The sequence below is a fragment of the Saccostrea echinata genome, unplaced genomic scaffold (genome assembly GCF_033153115.1).
Source record: "Saccostrea echinata isolate AGI-Se365-2 ecotype Australia unplaced genomic scaffold, CSIRO_AGI_Sech_v1 ptg000022l, whole genome shotgun sequence".
Classification (NCBI taxonomy): domain Eukaryota; kingdom Metazoa; phylum Mollusca; class Bivalvia; order Ostreida; family Ostreidae; genus Saccostrea; species Saccostrea echinata.
Window position 1 is genome coordinate 11,274,373 of NW_026889771.1, and position 21,078 is coordinate 11,295,450.

Below are 21,078 nucleotides of genomic sequence, written 5' to 3' on the forward strand. Positions count from 1 at the left end.
ATTACATAATAATGTGTGTAGGCAAAATGATAAATGAGGAATAAAAACATGCTCCAAAAACTAACTAACAAACTAAATCTAAACTAAAAATTCAACTAAGCATATAATATTGGTGAGAGGAGGGCAGGCGGGACAAAAGTACAAAAAGGCCTTGCTCTTGCAAAAAAAAATTTTAAAATTGACAAGTGCATTGTTTTCCTCAACTGATATACCGGGTACTAGAAATAGAAGACTTGTGATTGGTCAGAATGAAGTGGGGGACCATCGGAAGTCCTTGTAATTAACCGCAGCTTAATTATCATACGAAAGTATCAGTACCCTAGATAGGTGCATACATCTGGGTATTGTCAACAGTGCCAATGTCAGTAAAAACAAAGAACTGCACTGCAGGTCTGAATCTTACCCAGTAGGGTGTGAAAGCACAGATGTGACAGGTGTCAACAGGAGTAATTAATAAATAATTAAACAATATCTTATATACAAATTAATTAAAGAATATTTCTTAGCATGAATAGAAGTCTTTTCATCATACAACTTGAATCTTTAAGAAAAAATGTGTTGCAATCCTGACCATAGAAATATGGATCTGAAACACTGACAGACTCTTTAATTGATAAATCTATTTAGTAAAACTGTGCTTTGTGTCTTTATTTTCCATAATAAAAACCAGAGAATCATATACTGTTAAAGTTTTTTTTTCATGCTGGGGAGCAAAATATCCAATTTTGCACTCCTGACATTATTGGGCATGCACAGATACTTGACTCTCATTAATGCTGCTTGTGACTTATATAAAATTTTAAAGTTTTAAATTGTATATCAGTTATTGTTTTACACTTTGAAAATCCTTCTTGATTTAATTGTCTTTCAAATTTTTGAAATCGACTTTTTTCCTTCTTTTTTTTTGGCAACACTTCATTTTTTCTGTTGGACTCCTGACATGGTATAACATTTTTTTCAACATCAACTTGGTCAAACAAAAGTTGCTACAGTCTACATTTAAAGTTCAATCCTTTGAATATTATCAAAAAAAGTCTTTATTTCCAACATAAACCATTATTATTTATTTCACAGATCTTCAAAACAATATTGAATTTTCAAAATGTCACAAGAAGGTGTTGCACTCCTGACTACCGACATTTTTAGCATCATTTTTGGGCAAAACTTTTTTGTCAATTGTGATATCAATGCGATGTTTGGCAGGTATTTAGACACTATCTAAAGATATATACTGAGACATAGAAATTTATTCCCATTGCCCGTATTTTTAGTGCAGGTTGATAAATATGTGTTTGGTCTTTTTTTTTAAATTCACCTATATGCACCATGATTTCAGGTCAACGGGTGGGGGCAATTTTACTTCTTTGCATTCCTTTTTTCAGTGTCTCCAACATTTCTTGAACTCCCTCAAAAATAAAGAGAAAACACGACGATGATCATGGAAATATCTTTTTTTTTTATTTCATTAAGATCCAGCAATTTTTCCATTTTACTTTTTTGGGTCTACAAGTAACTTCATCTAGCGTAATACAATCACAGATAATAAACATATGGCTTTAACTACACAACCAGCAGATCTAGAGCACGCTGATATAGAACTGCATGAACAAAAGAAATGCATCAGTCAAACTTCACTGTAGAATTTTGAAGTATTGGTGTCCAGAATCCTGCCTCACGGTTAGGACTTCTGTTCCGTGGGTCGCAGCAAGATATCGTGAATCTAAAAACATAAAAGCGCATTTCATAAATACCACTTGTAATATTTTACAGCCCTTTCATGATATCGATATATCTACATCACAGAAATATCATATTGTTTGAACGAAGATTAAAGTCATGTGCTTTTCTTTGAAGTCGATATATCTATGGATTGACCGAATCAATGGGCTGTATTTATTATATTATTATTCTTAAACTATTAAGAGACAAAAAATTCAACATATTAAAGTTTGTAAGTTTGAAAAAATTATTAATATTAATTTTTATAAACTCGTTTTTGGATTTTCCCGGTTATTAATATTTTTAGTAACTCAGGTCAATATTGTATATTAATATAACTTTGCACACGATATTCAGTTGTTTAGCTGATAATACAGTTGTTGTTGCTTTTGAGGACAATACGATGATTTAGCTACCTGTGCGTACAGTATTCAAGGAACCCGAAAGGCGAGGTGAATATTGTACTTTGAGGGCTGCTAATTCATCGTACTGACTGATAAAGAAGCAATCATTGGTTTGTTGTATGTTTCCATGAATAAATGATACAAACTCGTCAAACCCTACCATCATTCTTGATTGTTTACACTTGTGAAAGTCCTAGCCGAACTCAGTGAGAGTAGCAGGATTAAAATATATTTTCTTCAATTGAATTTCTTGATAATGTAAAAAAAGAATGTAATGTTCATCTGAAAGTCGGATGCAGGTGAAATAACTTTTCAAAACTTAGTGTATTAATTTGGGAAGTTCTCGGTCTATTTTTAGTCCAATGTAGAAAAAGATGTTATGTTCATCTGGAAGATCTCGTGCAGGGGAACATAACTTAGTATGATTTCTACAAAGTTGGATCTCAGCTAGGAATTATTTACCCGTATATTAAAACAGGATATCCAAGTAACGTGGAGCTTATGAGTAACACAGAATACAGTATCAATACTGTAGAATGAAACTATTTATTTACTAGTAATAGATACATGTATATATTGTTTAATTTATTTATGAAAAGAAATAAGTATATTATGTATTTTTTAATTGGGTGTTATTGGCGTTTCACCGTCTTTGCCACCGTCCTTTGTTTATCAGGGAATGTGTTTTTAAGTTTATCACTTGATGCAAATTATTAAAATAGTGTTAAGGGTGTTACCTAAAATATGAAAAACTTACTTGTACGTGTGGTGGTGCACTCAGTGCATATAAAACTGCGTCCGCTATGTCATCCGCCTCCAAACACTAAAACATTCGTACATTATAATAGGCTTGTTTTCTTCTAAACACTAAAACATTCGTTCGATCATTATTCTAGGCTTTTCTTCTAAACACTAAAACATTAGTACATCATAATAAGCTTGTTTCCTTCTAAACACTAAAACATTAGTACATAAAACTAAGCTAGTTTTCTTATGATGGCAATTAAATCGTCACTGATTTAATGTACAGTAAAAAGGTAGTTTTATTTTAATTTCAGTTATGTGTTTGTTATTATCACATTATCGCGGCTCTTAAAGTTTAGAAATTGAAAATCCTGCTCACAGAGAAAATTTTGTTCGTTTATTTTCACCCCTTTCGCCCTCGTCGTCAGTGGGCGAATTTTGAAGTGCACGGGCTAATTCAAAGAAGAAAGCATTATCTTTTTAATTAACCACTGTGTCCACAAGAATTTAAAAAGGAGCAAAAATTTTCGGAAGTGTGAATTGGCGAAAATAACACGGAGCAAAAATAACCCTGTATACAGTATTTATATATTTGTTGTTAATAAGGGACATTTTAAACTTAAAATTGAATGCAAATTTCTTTCCTTGATTTGATATATTTGTTTATTCACTTTGACAGATAACTTAATTAAATTCCAAGTTTTAAACTTCTGAAAAAATACTGCGAATATGATGTAACCTGCTATATTTAATGAGAATGGAGCATATATACCCTTGATGCTTCTTATTTTCGTTTGAAACCACCCTGCAGTATGATTACTGTACTCATTATCCATATCGTCGCCCGCGTGGCGCAGTGGTTAGAGCGTCTGCTCTAGAGTCGCGGAGTTAGGAGTTGATCCTTACGTCGCGGGTTCGAATTCCACTGTGGGACGTGGAGACCGGTCCTTCGGATGAGACCGTATAAACCGAGGTCCCGTGTCGCAGTAGGTGCTGGCACGAAAAAGACCCCTCACTGCTCAAGCCGTAAGTGCAGCTCTCCACCCGCAAGTGGTGGCGTCTCCATATGAGTGAAAAATTCTCGAGAGGGACGTTAAACAACATACAGACAAACAAACAAACATTATCCATATCTTACATGTACATGTTTTCTACATAGGTACATGCATATTTTTGAAAAAAAGGGTAGAAATTAAATGAAACAAAATCAAACTTAGATATAAATTTTGTTCCTCAATCAAGTTTTAAAAATTTTAAAAATTGAATTCCGCTGACCTTTATGTGGTTATTAATAGCCTTTCCCTTCTCCTCGCTTTTGTGCATTCTTTGCTGAAATTCCGTGGCTACTAAACCGGGACTCACAGACTGTTTAGATAAAAAAAAAATACATTCATTATTTAGGTACCTTATAATCTGCATAAATTTTCTCCCCTTCTTCTCTACTTTTTTGTTCGTCTTATTTTAAACTGCGTTTTTACCATCCCAGGGCTTACATTAATGTTGTCTAAATTCACATTAAAGTGTATATATACATGTATATATATATATATGCTCAGTTTAGATAATAATTGAAATACATGTACAGTACTAGTAATAGGGAACTTTTTGTCAGCACAATCAACCCACCCACCCCCTTTTCAAATTGTTAACAAAGTTTGAAGAGAGGAAATGGAAAATTCCATAACAAAACTACTTCACCTCTTTGGGGCCAATACAATATAAAAGATTTTTACATCTTATATTTTAGTCAACAAGATGAAGTTTTGATCTAGATTGACTTCATTTAATTACACTTAAGCGATAATTAAGACAGAAATATTTAAGAGAAATTTTCCTAAGTGTCGATTTCTCGAATTGATGGGAGGGAAGAGGTTGGGGGTTATTGGGGCACAAATGAGAAATAAAAATTCTACAAAAAATGAAAAAATTCACCGTAACACGTATGTGGGTTTCCAGTTGCGTGAGTTCGTTTCTTATTCCTTCTAATAGTGCGGACACTGCATATTTTGTGGCCGAATAAAAATGTCCGCCGGGATTTCGAACCACACGATGTCCAGTCATGCTGAAAAGGAAACGTAACACCACCAATTAAATCGAACACTTGTAAAGAAACTGTATACTTTTTTCGTGAGTGAAAAAGAGCCATGAACGCCAAATCTACAGTATATGGTGTGACTATATTCATGGAAGTGTACAAGATTTGTGTATCACGTGGTAACGATGCTTTACAGCGCTATATGAAAGGAAGTCTATTATACAAAGAATAAATAAGACTTTTTATCTGTACAAATAGAATAAAAGGCTGCAACAGAATAATATCTAAGCAATATATCTTATACATATTAATTAAATATATATTTCTTTACTAAGTTTCACTATTAATTCTTACCTATTGATCAGAAAAATATGACCATCGTCTACTTTATTTTTCTGCATTTGCTGAAAAGCTTCTCTGGTACAAATACAAAGAGCCAAAACATTCACCTATTAAGAATACATGTATAGTTGTTGTATTAGTTATTATCTGACCATGAAAGGTGGTTAACTACTATCTTTCCTTCGTATTTTCTTAACACCAACACCAACCAACCACCCCCACCCCTAAAAAACACGACTGAATTTGCCAAAAACCATACTTGAAACTTTCATACGACATCAAAGAATTTCTAAGTGGAATTTAGTGATAAAAAAGAACCTTATAATCATATCTGATAATTAGATTATCTCTTAATTTTCTTTGTCCACAATGTGTCTTAAAAGTTAGAACAATTATCTTACATCTAGCATATTCCGCCAGTCCGCAGTACTACCTGACAGAAGAGGCGAGATATGTGCCAATCCAGCGTTGTTAATGCAAACATCCACACCCCCTAATTCCTTTTGGATCCGCCCAAACATCGAAAGAATCTCCTCCTCTTTTGTAAGATCACATTTCACTGGAATAAGCTTTCCTTTTTCTGATTTCAACTCTTTTTTTATATCCTGAAATTTAAAAAAAAAAAAGGCATCTCACTATGCATCTTGTTATCCCTCTCCTCTCTCAGCTAAAAGTATCCCTTCCCCCTCTCATCTCAACTTAAAATTCAGGGTTACTTCTCCCTCCCTGCTTTATTCTTGATAATCTTAATCTTGTGTCTCTTGTAAATCATAGGGAACAGAGTTGTCACGTTGTAATGGTTGCACTTACTCCTCGTCTTTATATAGTGAAGGACGGATTTAAGGAGTGTGCCCCCCCCCCCCGAAAAAAAATGTTTAAACCTGAGATAAATCATGGTTCCTTCTTTGAAAAGAAATCAGTTATTTGATAAAAGGGTGTAAATAAAAGGTTTTATTTCTTTATTCTCAGAAGACAGGAGCTTCTTCGGGTCTGACCTCTAGGCTTTGATTCCACAGACCTTTATATGAATTATCTTGTTAATCATGACAATAAGAAATCGTAAACTTATCGCCTACTTATAGAAGACTTCATTTTTTCCTACAAAATCTTTAGAATCACAGGAGCTTCAGGGGGCTTCACTATCTAGCCTGGGTACCCCCAAAAAATCTTAAGGTTGCTCTGGACCAACTGGGGCCTCCAGGCGGCCCCCAGACCCCTTGCCTAACAACTACACCCCCAACCCCCAACCCCCAACCCCGGCGAAACTATGAGTCCTTGATCCGCTCCTGTTACCTGTTGTACGCCAGCGGCACAAGTTGAACATTTCAAAGAGAATTTTGTTTCTAATATTAAATGCTACATGTATATGCTAACGTGTATCGGAGACATACCTTATCCTTTAGGTGTACAGGATTTATTCTTCACATGCAGTTACCTCGATTTGTTGGACGTTTCTCGCACAGCCAACTACTTTCATTCCATGCTTAACAAGAGCTCTTGTAATTGCTGCCCCCATCCCAGCCGAAGCACCGGTCACCAACGCTACCCGACCAACCCAACGCTCCATTCTGTCTGCCTGTTCGTTGTAACGTTATCATCTACCCCTGGGGATCTCGTGTTATCACTGTCCTGTATCCGCGCTGGTTGTGACTTGTTTGGATGAAGTGAAAATACGGAGTCAATCAACCGCTTCAAATCATTGCATAAGGATCATTCTCTTTAACAGTATAAGGCCTTTTTGCGGCCTACAATGACTTCAAAATTTCAAATAGTATTTTTCCCTTAAAAACAGCATGAATAAGTAGGCTTATGTTCCAATTTAATGATTAATGATGATTGGTTAATGATACAGTCGTATTTCTTAGGATATAGGGTCACAGAGTAATTTACTATCGGTTCGTATTAGCATTAGGGTTATGGGAAAACCCAAGAGGTGGGTGTGTTATTAGGTTACAACCGCACATTTAATAACCACCTTTAACAAACACCAACATTTGTATGTAAACTTCTTATAAACATAAAAAAGTGACTACCAAATTATGAACTTGGTTAAATTAAGGTGGTTATGACATGTAAATAAAAACTTTTCGCTTCATTTACATTAAACATTTTCGGAATCTCAGACAGCAGACTTTGGACTATGGAGTTTTTCGTTAAGGGGAAGTGTCAAAACATAATTTAGATAAAATAAATATATTTTTTGAAGTCTTGATTATTGATGATTACGTTTCGTTTCTATTTGTATGATTAAAACCACTATACACTATGAACACATTTACGAATCGAAGTGTGTGGGGGTGTGTACCCCACTCGTCCGAGAATTATAATAATAATGTAACGCTTTCTTCTCAAGTGATTGCTCGATTTGATAAATTTTAATATACCACCCTTTTCCAACAAAATCGTGTGCCAAGGTCAAGGACTAAATTAAAAAAAAATTGCTGACTAAAATCTTATTGAATGCACAGTCTGTAAATAAAAAAAATAATAAAACTCTGTCAAAGCAGTAATAGGCGTCCTCTAGAAAAAATGTTGATTTAAAAAAAAAATACCTGATCTGGGGGGAAAAGAAAACATTACCCCATGTCACGTACATATCACCTACAACTTTTTTCATAGGCGGATCCAGATATATTTGAATGGAAAGGGTGAAGAGAAAAAAACATTTACGAACCAAAGCAAAGAGTTTTGAACTACACCCGATTTTAAAACCCTAATTTACAATAATTTTTCTTTTAAAATACGAGGGGCATTTGAAAAGTTCTGAGAACTGCTTGATAAAATATTAACCATTTCACAGAAGTTAATAAAGTTGATACACAGGCACTTGACGTTTTAAATCTTTCTCTTTAGTGGTAAAAATATCTCCATACTATAATAATTCTTGTTATTATCATAGTATGGGGATATTTTTATCAATAAAGAGAAAGATTTAAAACGTCAAGTGTCTGTAAGTTGATACCATTGAATGAGCTGGAAATGTTGATCGTAATTTTCTTAAATTTATGACGTAATAACTGACAAAAATGTTAAGCAAAGGCCTACTGAAAAGTCCGTTTTTTCCAGTTGAGCACATCGAAAAAGTGCTGTGAAAGGCTTCTTTGAAAAGATATTTTAAAGAAAATTTGCATGGATGTAGAGCAAGACTATAAGAATGGTACGGTTAATCAGCAATGCCATATTTTATATATATATATTTTTTTTTGCTTGTTTAATAAGAACAGTACTTAATGTTATCTTAGGCGTTCAAAAAAGATTTTTATTTATAAGATATAGCTGGAATTTCGGTCTATTATATAGCTCTCCACTGTTTTAAACAAAACATAATCTGTATAAAACTGAAGTGTAATAATGCAGTTTTCCACAAATGTATCTTGAATATCAGGGCTCTTACCGTTTACGAATAAGACGTACAGTAGTCTTCCCCGGGACAAATTTCTGTGCGTATTTTTTCATATTATTTCAACTTTGGCAATCCAAAACTCACTGTTGCTTTTGACTTTCGACTCAAAAAATAAATTTGAATTTCATTGCCATGTACAATCTTAGTTACTTTGCATGATTTAAAATTTTCGAATATATCGAGTTACGCTGGGGTTAAAACTACACCGGCGCCATTTTGGTTTTTACGAGAAAATATGGGACATCCTTAGCTTAACTTCTCTTGAGCTTTAATCGTTCCCGCATAATTAGTTAAAACACCTGAAGAATTAATGCCAGCAAATTCTGTAACACCGTCCACTATTTTCCTGTGATTGTAAACTTTGTGTTTTTCTCGTAGCAGCGTCTTTTTTGCCCAATATTTTTCGCGAGATTCGATAATAACATGCTATAATGTTTGACACACTCTTAAACCACCTCAAAACTATAGGCGCTCCTGAATATAACCTCCATATGATACACTGTAGTCTATGTAAATATTCTTCCAACTGGTAGTTGTATCCGTTAACGTGCATCCGAGTAATGAACAAATGCGCTTGTTGACTTTAAAATTTTACTTCACTGAAATTGTGTTTCTTGTTACGTCATTTTTATGGTCAGTATGCTAGACATTCGAGATTCTGACGTCATTTTCGGAGTTATTGCGTAATAAAATTTACAATATGACGTCACAATATGCGTATATTTTTGTGATCTGTCCAATGATATTGGACAGTAATTCAGTAACTCAGTAATTTCCGTTAAAGGGTTAATATTTTATCAAACAGTTCTCAGAACTTTTCAAATGCCTCTCGTATTTAACTGAATATTATAATTACATTCTCATTGTAAGCCAAGTGTGCTTCAAGTTAGGCAAGAATCTAAATTCTGGGGTCGCTTTGTTGCTTCCACTGGATCTAGGAATCTTCTTGTATTCTGGGAATTTGAAAGACAGACTTTTTAAACGCATTTATTTTTTAAGTTTGCATCGGCGTATTACAATGAAGAATTTGTATTTAGCTCTTGGCCATGATTATAATGCAAGTTGAATTATCGAAGGGATTCCATGAACACTATCAGTCTTATATACATGAATATAATTCAACAACAAAAAAACGCCATAATTATGCTAAAAGTTATTCAATATTTTGCACGTATACGTATTATCTATCTCAAGTATTTCATAATATTTTTAAAAGCAAAAACACTGATGCTCCCGTATGGCAACTTATAGTGAAGGTTAAACTTTTCAAATGCAAATCAAATATGTTGATTCCCAAAGTAAGGTCTTGTCTCGAGGAATATACCTGTGAAATATGAAAGCCTTAGCAGAAACCACTGAATAGATATGGAAAAGGTTAAAAAGTAAGTCAAACATCAAGGTCAAATGGTCAAAATTAAAGATATGCAAGGAAAGTCCTTCTCACAAGAAACACGCATGTGAAATATGAAAGATATGAACCGTTGAAAAGTTATGGCCTAGGTTAAAGTTTTTCAAAAGTAGATCAAATTCCAAGGTCAGTTTTGTTGGTATTCAAAGTAAGGTCTTGTCAGAAGGATTACATATGTGAAGTATGAAAGTCTTAGCACCAACTATTCAAAAGTAATGTCCAGGGTTAAAGTTTTCCAAAAGTAATATAAACTCCAAAGTCAAGGTCAATGGGCTATAATTGTTGGTATCCAAAGGAGGGTCTTGTTACAAGAAACACACATGTGAAGTATGAAAGCCCTAGCTCCAACTGTTCAAAAGTAATGGCCAAGGTTAAAGTTTTTCAAAAGAAGTTCAAAAGTTGTTGGTATTCAAAGAAAGGATTACAGATGTGAAGTATGAAAGCCTTAGCACCAATTGTTCATAAGTTATGCCCGATGTTAAAGTTAATTTAAGTTTTGCAAAACTTGGTCAAACTCCAAGGTCAAGGTCAATAGGTCAAATATGATGGTACCCAATGCAAAGAAAGGTCTTGTCACAAGATATACACATATTAAATATGAAAGTCATAGCTCCAACCGATCAAAAGTTAAGGGCAATGTTAAAGTTTTTTTTGCGGACAAACAGATAAACCGACAGACAGACGGACGGACAGGGCAAAAACTATATACTGTACTATATAAAAATAGAGAGGAAACATTTCATAATTCTTTTCATTTTGAGTAATTAAAATCACTCAATTAAATCTGCCTAGCAATACACTTTTTATTATTCAGATCGAGTATTTTGCTTTCAGTGCCTCGTTCTTGAACAAGCCAGATATATAATGCAATATACTAAAACTATATTTTCCAACACTTTTTTTTAAATATCTGATTTACTTTCAAAAGAAATAGATGGTTGAACGGTTTCTATGTTTAATTTATTTTAACCGAGCTGATGTGAATCAACTGTTGAAAAAATCACTATCCTATATTCCTAATATAATTTTCCTATATAACATTTTTGAAGAAGTTTTCCCATTATATCACAAATATGATATTTTTATCCATATGCTCTGAAAAACTGCTGAATCACGCCGGATATAGTTATATTACCCCGGAAACAGTTATATTGCCCTCCCGAACACCGTTATATTCCCTCGCGTGCAGTCATTCTGCATATTGATTAAGTCGGGTTCGAAATTCACAGAGGCAGTTGCTAAGCACACGTAAACAGTTCCGCGAAGAGGAACTAGATAGTTTGATTGAGGAGAAAATTCCGTAAATACAACAAAAGTTATAAACACAAATGTCAGCGTGCTGAAAACATTCTGCAATGAAACAAGACGGAATATTTCGGAATTATTTATAAAGGAAGAGAAATCGGCCTTCATAACTTTCAGCCGTCCCCCGTTATCATTTTAACAACAATAGTGTTAATGATACTTAGCATTACTATCGAAACTATTAATACCCACCAATCAGCTACATGTATTTAAAAAAATAATTTGCATGTTTTTTTTCTAGATATTTACACAGGTCCATATATAGTCGTCAATGAATATGTCCGATTTTGGTTTTTCAAAAATGTTATATATTATATATTACACGACTTCTCGGGCAACAATACCAGAATATTTGCCCCCGAGGTGACAGGAAAGCCCTGGAGTGTTATGTCGCCCGATGCCGAAGGCATAAAATTGGTGGGTACCAAAAGTTTCGATAATAAGGAACATTAACACTATTGTTGTTAAAATGATAACGGGGGACGGCTGAAAGTTATGAAGGCTGATTTCTCTTCCTCTATAAATAATTCCGAAATATTCCGTCTTGTTTCATTGCAGAATGTTTTCAGCACGCTGACACTTGTGCTTATAACTTTTTTGTATTTACGAAATTTTTCTCCTCAATCAAACTATCTAGTTCCTCTGAATTTAAATGAACATAAAAAACGTAGACGTTTTCCAGACATTTTCATTTTCGCGGAACTGTTTATGTTTGCTTAGCAACTGCCTCTGTGAATTTCGAACCCGATTTAATTAATATGCAGAATGATTACACGCGAGGGAATATAACGGTGTTCGGGAGGGCAACATAACTGTTTCCGGTGCCCTCGAAGTCATGTAATGTATGTATAATATTCCATGAACACTTGAGAGAAATCGAAATTTTTGATCGACTGCATAACGTAGGACTGAACAAGGTGGGATAAATCTTTAAAATTCCATTTACACATATCACTCCTTTTCATCGCATCTACCTTTTTTGAAAATGTTCATTTATTTATATTTTTTAATTTGCACAAAAATAAAAGAGAGTACAACCGCCGTAATCCCCCTCTGGATTTGTAGCTGTATATCATGTATAAGATATATATTAATGAAGAGCAATTCATGCATTTACTTTTTGTAAGATGGCCCAAAATCGATTTATTTAATTTCTATACAAATCTCCATAATTTTGACATTGTTTACTATTTTATCTGCATTCAATTTCAATAGATGCAGGGGATGATGAGAAAAAAATAGATCCATGAGCTAAACTCTAGTGAACTTGATACCATAAAAAGTATTCCTTATTCACTGATAACAGGCTCCAGTGAACTTGAGACTATAAAAAATTATTCTGCACTTAAAAATATATATAAAACCGCTATGAAACGTTGAAGCGGAGACTTTCTTGAATGCAGCCTATATATATATATATATATATATATATATATATATATATATATATATATATATATATATATATATATATATATATATATATATAAATTTGAATAAGGATCTTAAAAGTAAACAGAAAGACTACGGAACATCGCATGGAATATTACTATGGATGACATCAATGCTCAACAATGCCTGAAATTTACTGATCTCGACGGGGAATGGGGGACAACATACTCTTTCTCTCTGGCTCCATTTTTTCTATCATACCTTTACTTGCCACTTGTCGATAATAATCCTTTTAACAGGTTGGGCACAATTCCTTTTTTCAGTAATTGTTACGCTAAAAGGGAATTGTTCCTCTTTTTAGTAATAAAAAAAATATTACTGTATACGGGAATTTTCGTCATATTTTTAAAATAATGCCCCAAATTTATTATATAAAAAGTGCATGAAATATACAATGTGATCCCAGATAGCATGACTACGTTGGGCCAACGTTGGTTTTTGGTTGGATGGTTGGTAGAGTGTTGGCGTTGGGGAACAAATGTAGGCCCAACGTTGATCTACGTTGGCATGAAAGCTAAACCAACGGTGTTGGGTATGCAATGTTGGCCCAATGTTGGTCCTTTGTAGTAATATGTTGGCATGAAACATGACGACTACTGTATAGGGGATTAATTTCACGGGTTGTAATTTTCACGTTTTTCTCTCCTCTGGCACGATCGCGGTTTGTTGAATTCGCGGAATCGGTATATAATAAAAGTTACCTCCCTTGTCTATATCCGTTTAATCCGTAGCTAGAACGACATTAATCAGCGTTATGTATTCACTTCACGAAAAACAGGGTTGGTTTATATAAAAGAGTTAGATTTAATAATTAATTTACGATTAATTAAAACAAGTGCAGTTATTAAAAGTCCTTGACTATAAACGTCGAATGACTTTCCTATATGCTGTTACGATGAGTGCATGTACACTTCAAGATCTTCTTTCCGAAGGGATAATACACCGCGGCGAAATATACTGGACGATAATAAATGTGTTAATGTATGTCGACGAAATAATATCCTTCCACATCTTCAGCAAGTTCGATAGTTATTTGAATGACTTTTTAAAACCAAAATGACGATAAAAACTACTACGCATGATAATGCAGGTAACACATTAGTTACGCTTGGGTAATCAAAACCCATGACCCACGTGTTTTGATTCATGAAACATGTAGTGTTGGCTATTAAAACAGCGTTTTAACAAATACAGGTTATTATCTGCAGATTTGAATTAAAGCAAACCGTGATAATTAAAATAATTGAATGACAAGTACTACTCGTAATTACTGAAATGACCATGTACTGCATGTATATATACCTATCGAAATCTATTCTCAAATTTCCAAATAAGACATGGAGGTTATTGAAAACTAATTCACTGTTTCTTGATTTCACGGATTTATTAACACCGTGAATATAGCGAATATTAACACCGCGAGTTAATTTCCCCCTATACAGTATGTGTTGGACATTAAAATGCTCGCCCAACATAGGTCCAACCGAGTAAATGTTGGCATGAAACACGACTAATATTGTTTGCTGGTTATGAAATGTTGGTCCAACGTAGGTCTAACCGAGTACATGTGGACACGAAACGTGGCCACTTAGTATTGGACATTCAATGTTGGTCCAAGGTCGGTCCAGCTTAGTAAATGTTGACATATGATACGTCGCTTTGTGTTGGACTTTTAACATTGGGCTGGAGTTGGTCCAATAGAGAGAATATTGGGATTACATGTAGCTTGTAATGTTGGAGATGAAATGCTGGTCCAACGTTGGCCCAATATTGTGAAAGGTGCCATTCATCAATCTAAGTTTATTTATTGTAAATCGATGGTAATGTAATAAGCAACTCATTATAAACATTGATCTATTATATCAAATAAAAAAAATCATGAAACAAACTTTATAAGTCTGTGAATTGCATATAGTAATTTTGTATCTTGGTAGATTCTATATTTAGCATCCTTGAATTAAAGTGCTGTGTTTTAGAGCCCCAAATATAGGTCAGTGGTGAAATTCACTGGCTTCAAATGTGACCGTCCAGAACTCTACAATTTTAACTTGAGGACTCTTATATCAAAGCAATATTTTATAGTGGTCATAGTGATGTGGAATATACTTTAGAAACATGCATTGAACTTTCTACCGCTTCCTACTGTTAGTTACATTCCACGGGATACTTTAATGAAAGTGACAAAAAATATATTGTGATAAATGTTTAGGAGGGAAAATTTATTTGGCCAAATTTGGTGAAATTAATTGTGTAGTATAATCTGGGAAATAAAAAAAGTTACAGGATTTGATTTTATAAGACACTGGTATTCAGGAATAATTGTGCAAACATTGACATTTCAACAAACAGCGTTATACCAACGCTATACCAACGCTGAACCAACGTAAAAATTATATTTTGAACTGAAGTCCAGCGTTGGGCCAACGATTCAAAATATTGAGATGGCATTTGTATGTTGGAATAACGTTGTACCAACGTTGACATATAAACAAACAGCGTTGGAATAACGTTGTACCAACGTTGACTTATAAACGAACAGCGTTGTACCAACAAAGGCCCAACATGTTGGGCCAACGGCGTGCCGATGAGCAACATTGTTGGGCCAATGTCCTCATGCTATCTGGAATATTGCAGAAAAAATTCACGTAACCCGCTGACGCGGGTTATTTATTTTTTCTGCAACAACTGCGACATTAATTCCCGTACTAACAACCAAAGAAAGCATTTTATTGTTTAAATTAAGTGTGTAATTAAATTGTTTGCAGATGATACAACCCTGTGTATAGTTGTTGAAAATATTTGCACAGCCAGTAAGATATTTTAAAACAATGACCTTGATAAAATAATTGCATGGGCGAAGCAGTGGTTGGTCGATTTCAACCCCTCAAAAACCAAATGTTTATCATTTAGCAATAAACGCATCCTTATCACGCATCCCCCACTTTATTTGAACAGTCAAATAATCGAAAATGTGGAAAGTCATAAACATCTTGAATACATTTTTCAAAAAATAGCCAATGGGATCTGCACATTCAATCAACTCTTCTGAAAGCATTTCAACGTCTTCAGGTACTAGTAAAGCTTAAGTTTCTTATTCATAGAAAATCGCTTGAAAAATTGTATTTTTCTTATGTAAGACCGCTACTTGAATATGGTGACGTTATATGGGATAATATGTCCAGTGATCTTGTCAATAAAATCGAGCATATCAATATTGAGGCCACTCGTATTGTAACCGGCTCTACAAAACTTGTAAGTCTTCAGAGTTCTTTATCAGGAGACTGGTTGGAAATCTGTAAAAGTCTGGAGATACAAAAAATAAAATTATAAAGTTTCACAAAATGGTTTACGGCCAAACTCCTCGATACCTTTCGGATCTAGTCCCACCGCAAATTCAAGATATACACAATTATTCCACTAGACAAAAGTGTAACATAAAGCAAGTCAAATGTAGAACTGATCACTGTAATAACGCCTTCATCCCATCAACCATCAAACTTTGGGACGAATTACCTGATTCTATCAAACAAAATCCTTCGTTATCAAATCTAAAACACTATTTAAATATTAATAGTGCAAATCGTAAACCCCCTCAATATTATTATAGTTGGTAAACGTAAGGAATAAATATTACACACAAGACTACGGCTTAATTGTAGCTCACTAAACAGTCATTTATTTTTCCGTAATATTGTCAGTAGCCCCAACTGTAATTGTGGCGAGATTGAAACTTCTGGACATTTCCTCTTGCATCGTCCAAAAATCTCAGAGATAGATTTATGTACACACTTCCTCCTTACATACACACCAATATATTATTATTTGTGACCAAAATCTTCCATTGGCGGAAAATATTGCGATCTTTAAATCTGACCAAAAATATATTGTAGCTTCAAAAGAATTATATACTAGTGTAACGTTTACACCTGTTCCAGGGTTTGTTACAATGAAAATAAATTATTGTGGGTCTCCTGTTTCTGAATTTTACCCTTTAACTCTAAATAAAAAGTCAGGTTATAAATTTATAAAATTTATTATGATGAAAACAATGAATAACAATGAACAATAAGACAATTATCAATTAAGCAATAATAAATTATGGGTCACCCGAAAATAAAAAGGGTATCCGGGTCTAAAGGGTCACCCGTATGAATTTGTAACAATAATCAAATGGGTATGGGTCTGCCGGGGATTGGCATCAAATTCAAGCTTTTTTTTTAAAATAAAATGGGTCTAAAAGTCTTGAATAATATTTACCATTCTCTCTGGATCTGGGTTATCCATAGTTGGTAAATCCAGTAATAAATAATAGAGATTAGGTAATAAGGCCAAGTGACTTTCCGTTATGGGCTGGGGATGAAAAGTGACAGTTGGGTCCAAAACCGCTGTTTATATACCTTTTGCTCACTAGGGCCGAATGTATCCTCGCGCGAATTGAGCAGTACCGCTCTGTTTAGCGCCATATTTGGAGGAGATGAACGTTCGGCCTAGCTTTGTAATTAAATGTAATTGGGTGTCTTATGAGGGGATAATGGTAGGGAACTGTAAGGAAAAGACTTAGGGAACTATGCCATAGATAATAAAGAGAGTTCATCCTCCTGTTTTTCAGATTTTGATGATTCACTTAGATGGAGGTCTCCTTCTACAGCTGTTCTACATGTTCTAGGGTTTCTCTGTTGTTAGTTTCAGACTGGGGGAACTCAGAGGGCTCTGGAAGAGGATCCACAGGAGCTGCTGGTTTTGGTGACTTTGGAGTAATGGTGACATCCTGGGTCCGACTTAAAGTGGCTGATGAGTTTACAGGGGAAGAGGCAGATCCCCTCTTCTCTTCATTAAATGAGACTGGGGGATTTGGAAACTCTAATTCCATGAGTGCCGGAATGTTTTTCATTTCTTTGTTGTTTTTCTTTGTATATCTTTTCTTTTTTTAGGGTTCAGAGGTTCTGTAAGCATTGTTCTTTTAGCAGGTTGGTTAAATAGATGACGATGATTGGGTGGCATGCTTTTCATAAAAGGTATGCAGAACTTTGATCCTGATTTTTAGAAGTTTTCGAATTCGATTGCTTCCTCGCTCGTGAACGTACATGTAGACCTCTTTACGATTTGGAGAGAATAGTTCTGACATCCGTGTTTGGGGTCTTTACGAGCAAAAACAATGCCACATTTCGAGCACAGATGGCCAAATCCAGAGTGTGCTGCTGTCATGTGTCGCTCACAATGGCTGGGGAGGGCAAATTCACCGTCACATAGACCACATTTATATTTCTGAATCTGTAAAAAAAAAAATATTGGGATATTTGGTATTGGGAAATGGATGATTGGAAGTGAATAATACAAAGATAATGGGGTATAAGGGGTGAGCACAATCATCACAGAGCAGAGTGAGGTCTTTGGGTACCAAGGTAGGGTTTCAATACATTATGATGCACTGTTTTAGGTTTCTGTTTAGGGGATTTCTTAATTTGGTATATGACACCATTAATCTTTTTAATGACAGTGTAAGGACCAGTCCAAGGTCTACATAATTTTCTGCCATGTAAAGGGTATTTGGGTGAATAAAACCAAACAAGATCACCAACATTGTATTTGTTGTGGTTTATTTTTCTGTTGTACTCTTTAATCATATTCTTGGAAGATAACTGTAATTTGTTTCGGGCAAAATTGTGAATAGCTTCTATTTTCTTACTTAGTTGATTTGAGTATTCTGATGCATACAATTTATTTGTTTCAGGGTTAGGAGTACCCAGGACGAGGTCAATGGGAAGATTGATGGGACGTCCAAAGACCATTTTACCAGGACTAATGCCTGTAGATTCATGTACAGAAGAACGATAGGCCATCATTAAGTAGGGCATGAGTTCATCCCAATTTTGTTGATTTTCATCAACGAAAGTGGAAAGCATATTCTCAGTAGTTCTGTTGCCCCTTTCGATCATGCCATCAGATTGTGGCCTATATGAGGTTCGGGTTTTTTTCAATTCCCAGGATTTGACACATTTCTTTAAATATTTTAGATTCAAAGGATCTACCCTGGTCTGAATGTATTTCCATGGGGACTCCAAATACAGTAATGACTCTTTCTAAAAGTTTTTGGACAATGGTGTGGGACTTTTGATTCTTTAAGGGAATGGCATCAATCCATTTTGTGAAATAATCACCCACTACCATGAGATAGCTATTTTTTTTCTTTGTAAGGGGAAGGGGTCCCATGATGTCAATAGCTAACCTTTCTAATGGGGCTCCCACTACATATTTTTGCAATGGTGCTCTAGGTAGCTTGTTTGGGGATTTTCCAGACTCATATGCCACATTGTTTACAGAAATCTTGAACATCATTTGATATGTGATGCCAGAAATATCTGTCTCTTATTTTAGACAAAGTCTTTTTGGCACCTAAGTGACCACCAGTTATACTAGAATGCACATGTTTTAAGGGACTGGGATAGGACTATTTGGTACTTTATTTGAGCATCTTCCCATTTATGATACAGGATGTCTTGCATTATTTGGAAAGAGTCATATCGCACCCAGTAATATTTATGAGTTTTACTGAGGTGGGATATTTGCTCCCATTTGGGTTTTTCTTTAGACTTTACCCAATCTTTGACTGTACGTAAGATAGGATCTTCATCTTGGGCTAGTTTGACATTTATAGAGTCGGATAACTGGGTTGGAAGAGCACTATCTTCATTATTACTGGGCTTAGGGTTTTTAAGGGGATGAAGGACACATGGTCACATGACTTTGTTAAACTACGTCATAGTCTCCATTTATATAAGTGCAAAACGTGTAAAGCATCAGTTCTTGTATAAATTTTTGACAATTTTTTTTTCTTTAATTACCATCTTGTATTAAAAAAATAAAAAGTTAAACATTCTTGTAAACATTAACAAATTATGAAAAAAGATTGATCCACTCCTCTGTTTCTTTAAACTGCGCGTCCAACAAGTCGGTGACGTCATACACGATCTGTTAGTACAGCAAGATCATACTCAGTGAATACAAGGGCGGTATTATTATGTAAAAACAGGTCATAATCAGTATATGATGAAGTATTTTGAGAAACGGGGAACACAAAAATTATTTTTGCATGGCTGATGACGGAAATCTTATGTAGGTATATCTTATTTCGCTTATTTAGCTTACGTATGACGTCATAGTTGGTTTTTCCCGTACTCGAGAAATGTAAACATGACAAGTTTTTGTCCTGCTTATGTCGTCTTTAACGATGTCCTGTGAAATATTGAGGTCAGCTTCACCATTCGAAATTTTTACGGTTAATCAATAATTTGAAGGACTTGCATTTCAACGTAAATTTAAAAATATTGAATGATAGGATTTTTTGTAAATTACGTTTTTTGTTGTTTAAGTTATCTTAAAAAGTTCGTAATTTTCCCTATCCAGATGCAGTGTGATAGATGAAACTTGCCTTTTCGAATTTTAAACCCAATTCATACTCTGAAATATTTTAAAAGATACATGTTCACTTGCATATTTTTTATATATGCTTTAAAAATCCAATTATGGACAGAGTAATGAGCCCGGAAACATGGAGAACTAAAACTCCACTTAGAGACTGTAGGGCATAATATTTGTCAATCAATTTCTCTAAAATAAGGTAAGAAACCTAATGATATAACTGCTTTAAGATATGTGGGACATACTTAATAAGAAATATACGAAATATAAAAAAAAATTGAATGACAAGTATTTTTTCAGGTAAAGGTCCTTCTTCCCCTTAAATGATCATGTTACAACAGATAAGGGTAGTGAATTCACAAGATTGAATTTATCTTCTGCTTTATTACAATGACCACAATTTTCAGGGCAGGGTCTTCTGGAAAGAGCATCGGCATTGTTATGGATTCTGCCGGTTCTGTGTTCGATTGAAATACATATTGTGAAAGGAACTCGAACCATCGAGCAATTTGGCCTTCTGGGTTCTTAAAATTTAAAAGCCAAGTCAAGGAACCATGATCAGTCCTAACCTTAAATTTTCGGCCATAAAGATAATGATGGAAATTCTTGATGGACTTAACAATTGCCAATAGTTCTCGGCGTGTTACACAATACCGTCTTTCAGATGCACTGAACGGTTTGCTAAAGTAGCTAATAACCTTTTCAGTACCATTTTGAACTTGTGATAACACTGTTCCTAAACCATTGTTAGAGGCATCCGTATCAAGGATGAATAGTCCCTCATTATTTGGGTATGATAAAATTGGGGAGCTAGTAAGGGCACGTTTCAGTTTATCAAAGGCTTCTT

At 34.6% G+C, this 21,078-nt stretch overlaps 1 protein-coding gene across 1 annotated transcript; it reads right to left on the reverse strand.

Moving 5' to 3' along the window:
* Window positions 1-1,434: 1,434 nt before the first annotated feature.
* Window positions 1,435-6,892, reverse strand: LOC133190912 (dehydrogenase/reductase SDR family member 11-like). The gene is made up of 7 exons (XM_061326597.1): window positions 6,680-6,892; window positions 5,646-5,849; window positions 5,257-5,351; window positions 4,800-4,929; window positions 4,143-4,232; window positions 2,881-2,946; window positions 1,435-1,720 (listed from the first exon to the last, which is right to left on the reverse strand). Exons 1-7 carry the CDS (start codon window positions 6,809-6,811, stop codon window positions 1,679-1,681), a joined length of 759 nt encoding a protein of 252 aa, XP_061182581.1. The 5' UTR covers window positions 6,812-6,892; the 3' UTR covers window positions 1,435-1,678.
* Between the last annotated feature and the right edge of the window lie 14,186 nt (window positions 6,893-21,078).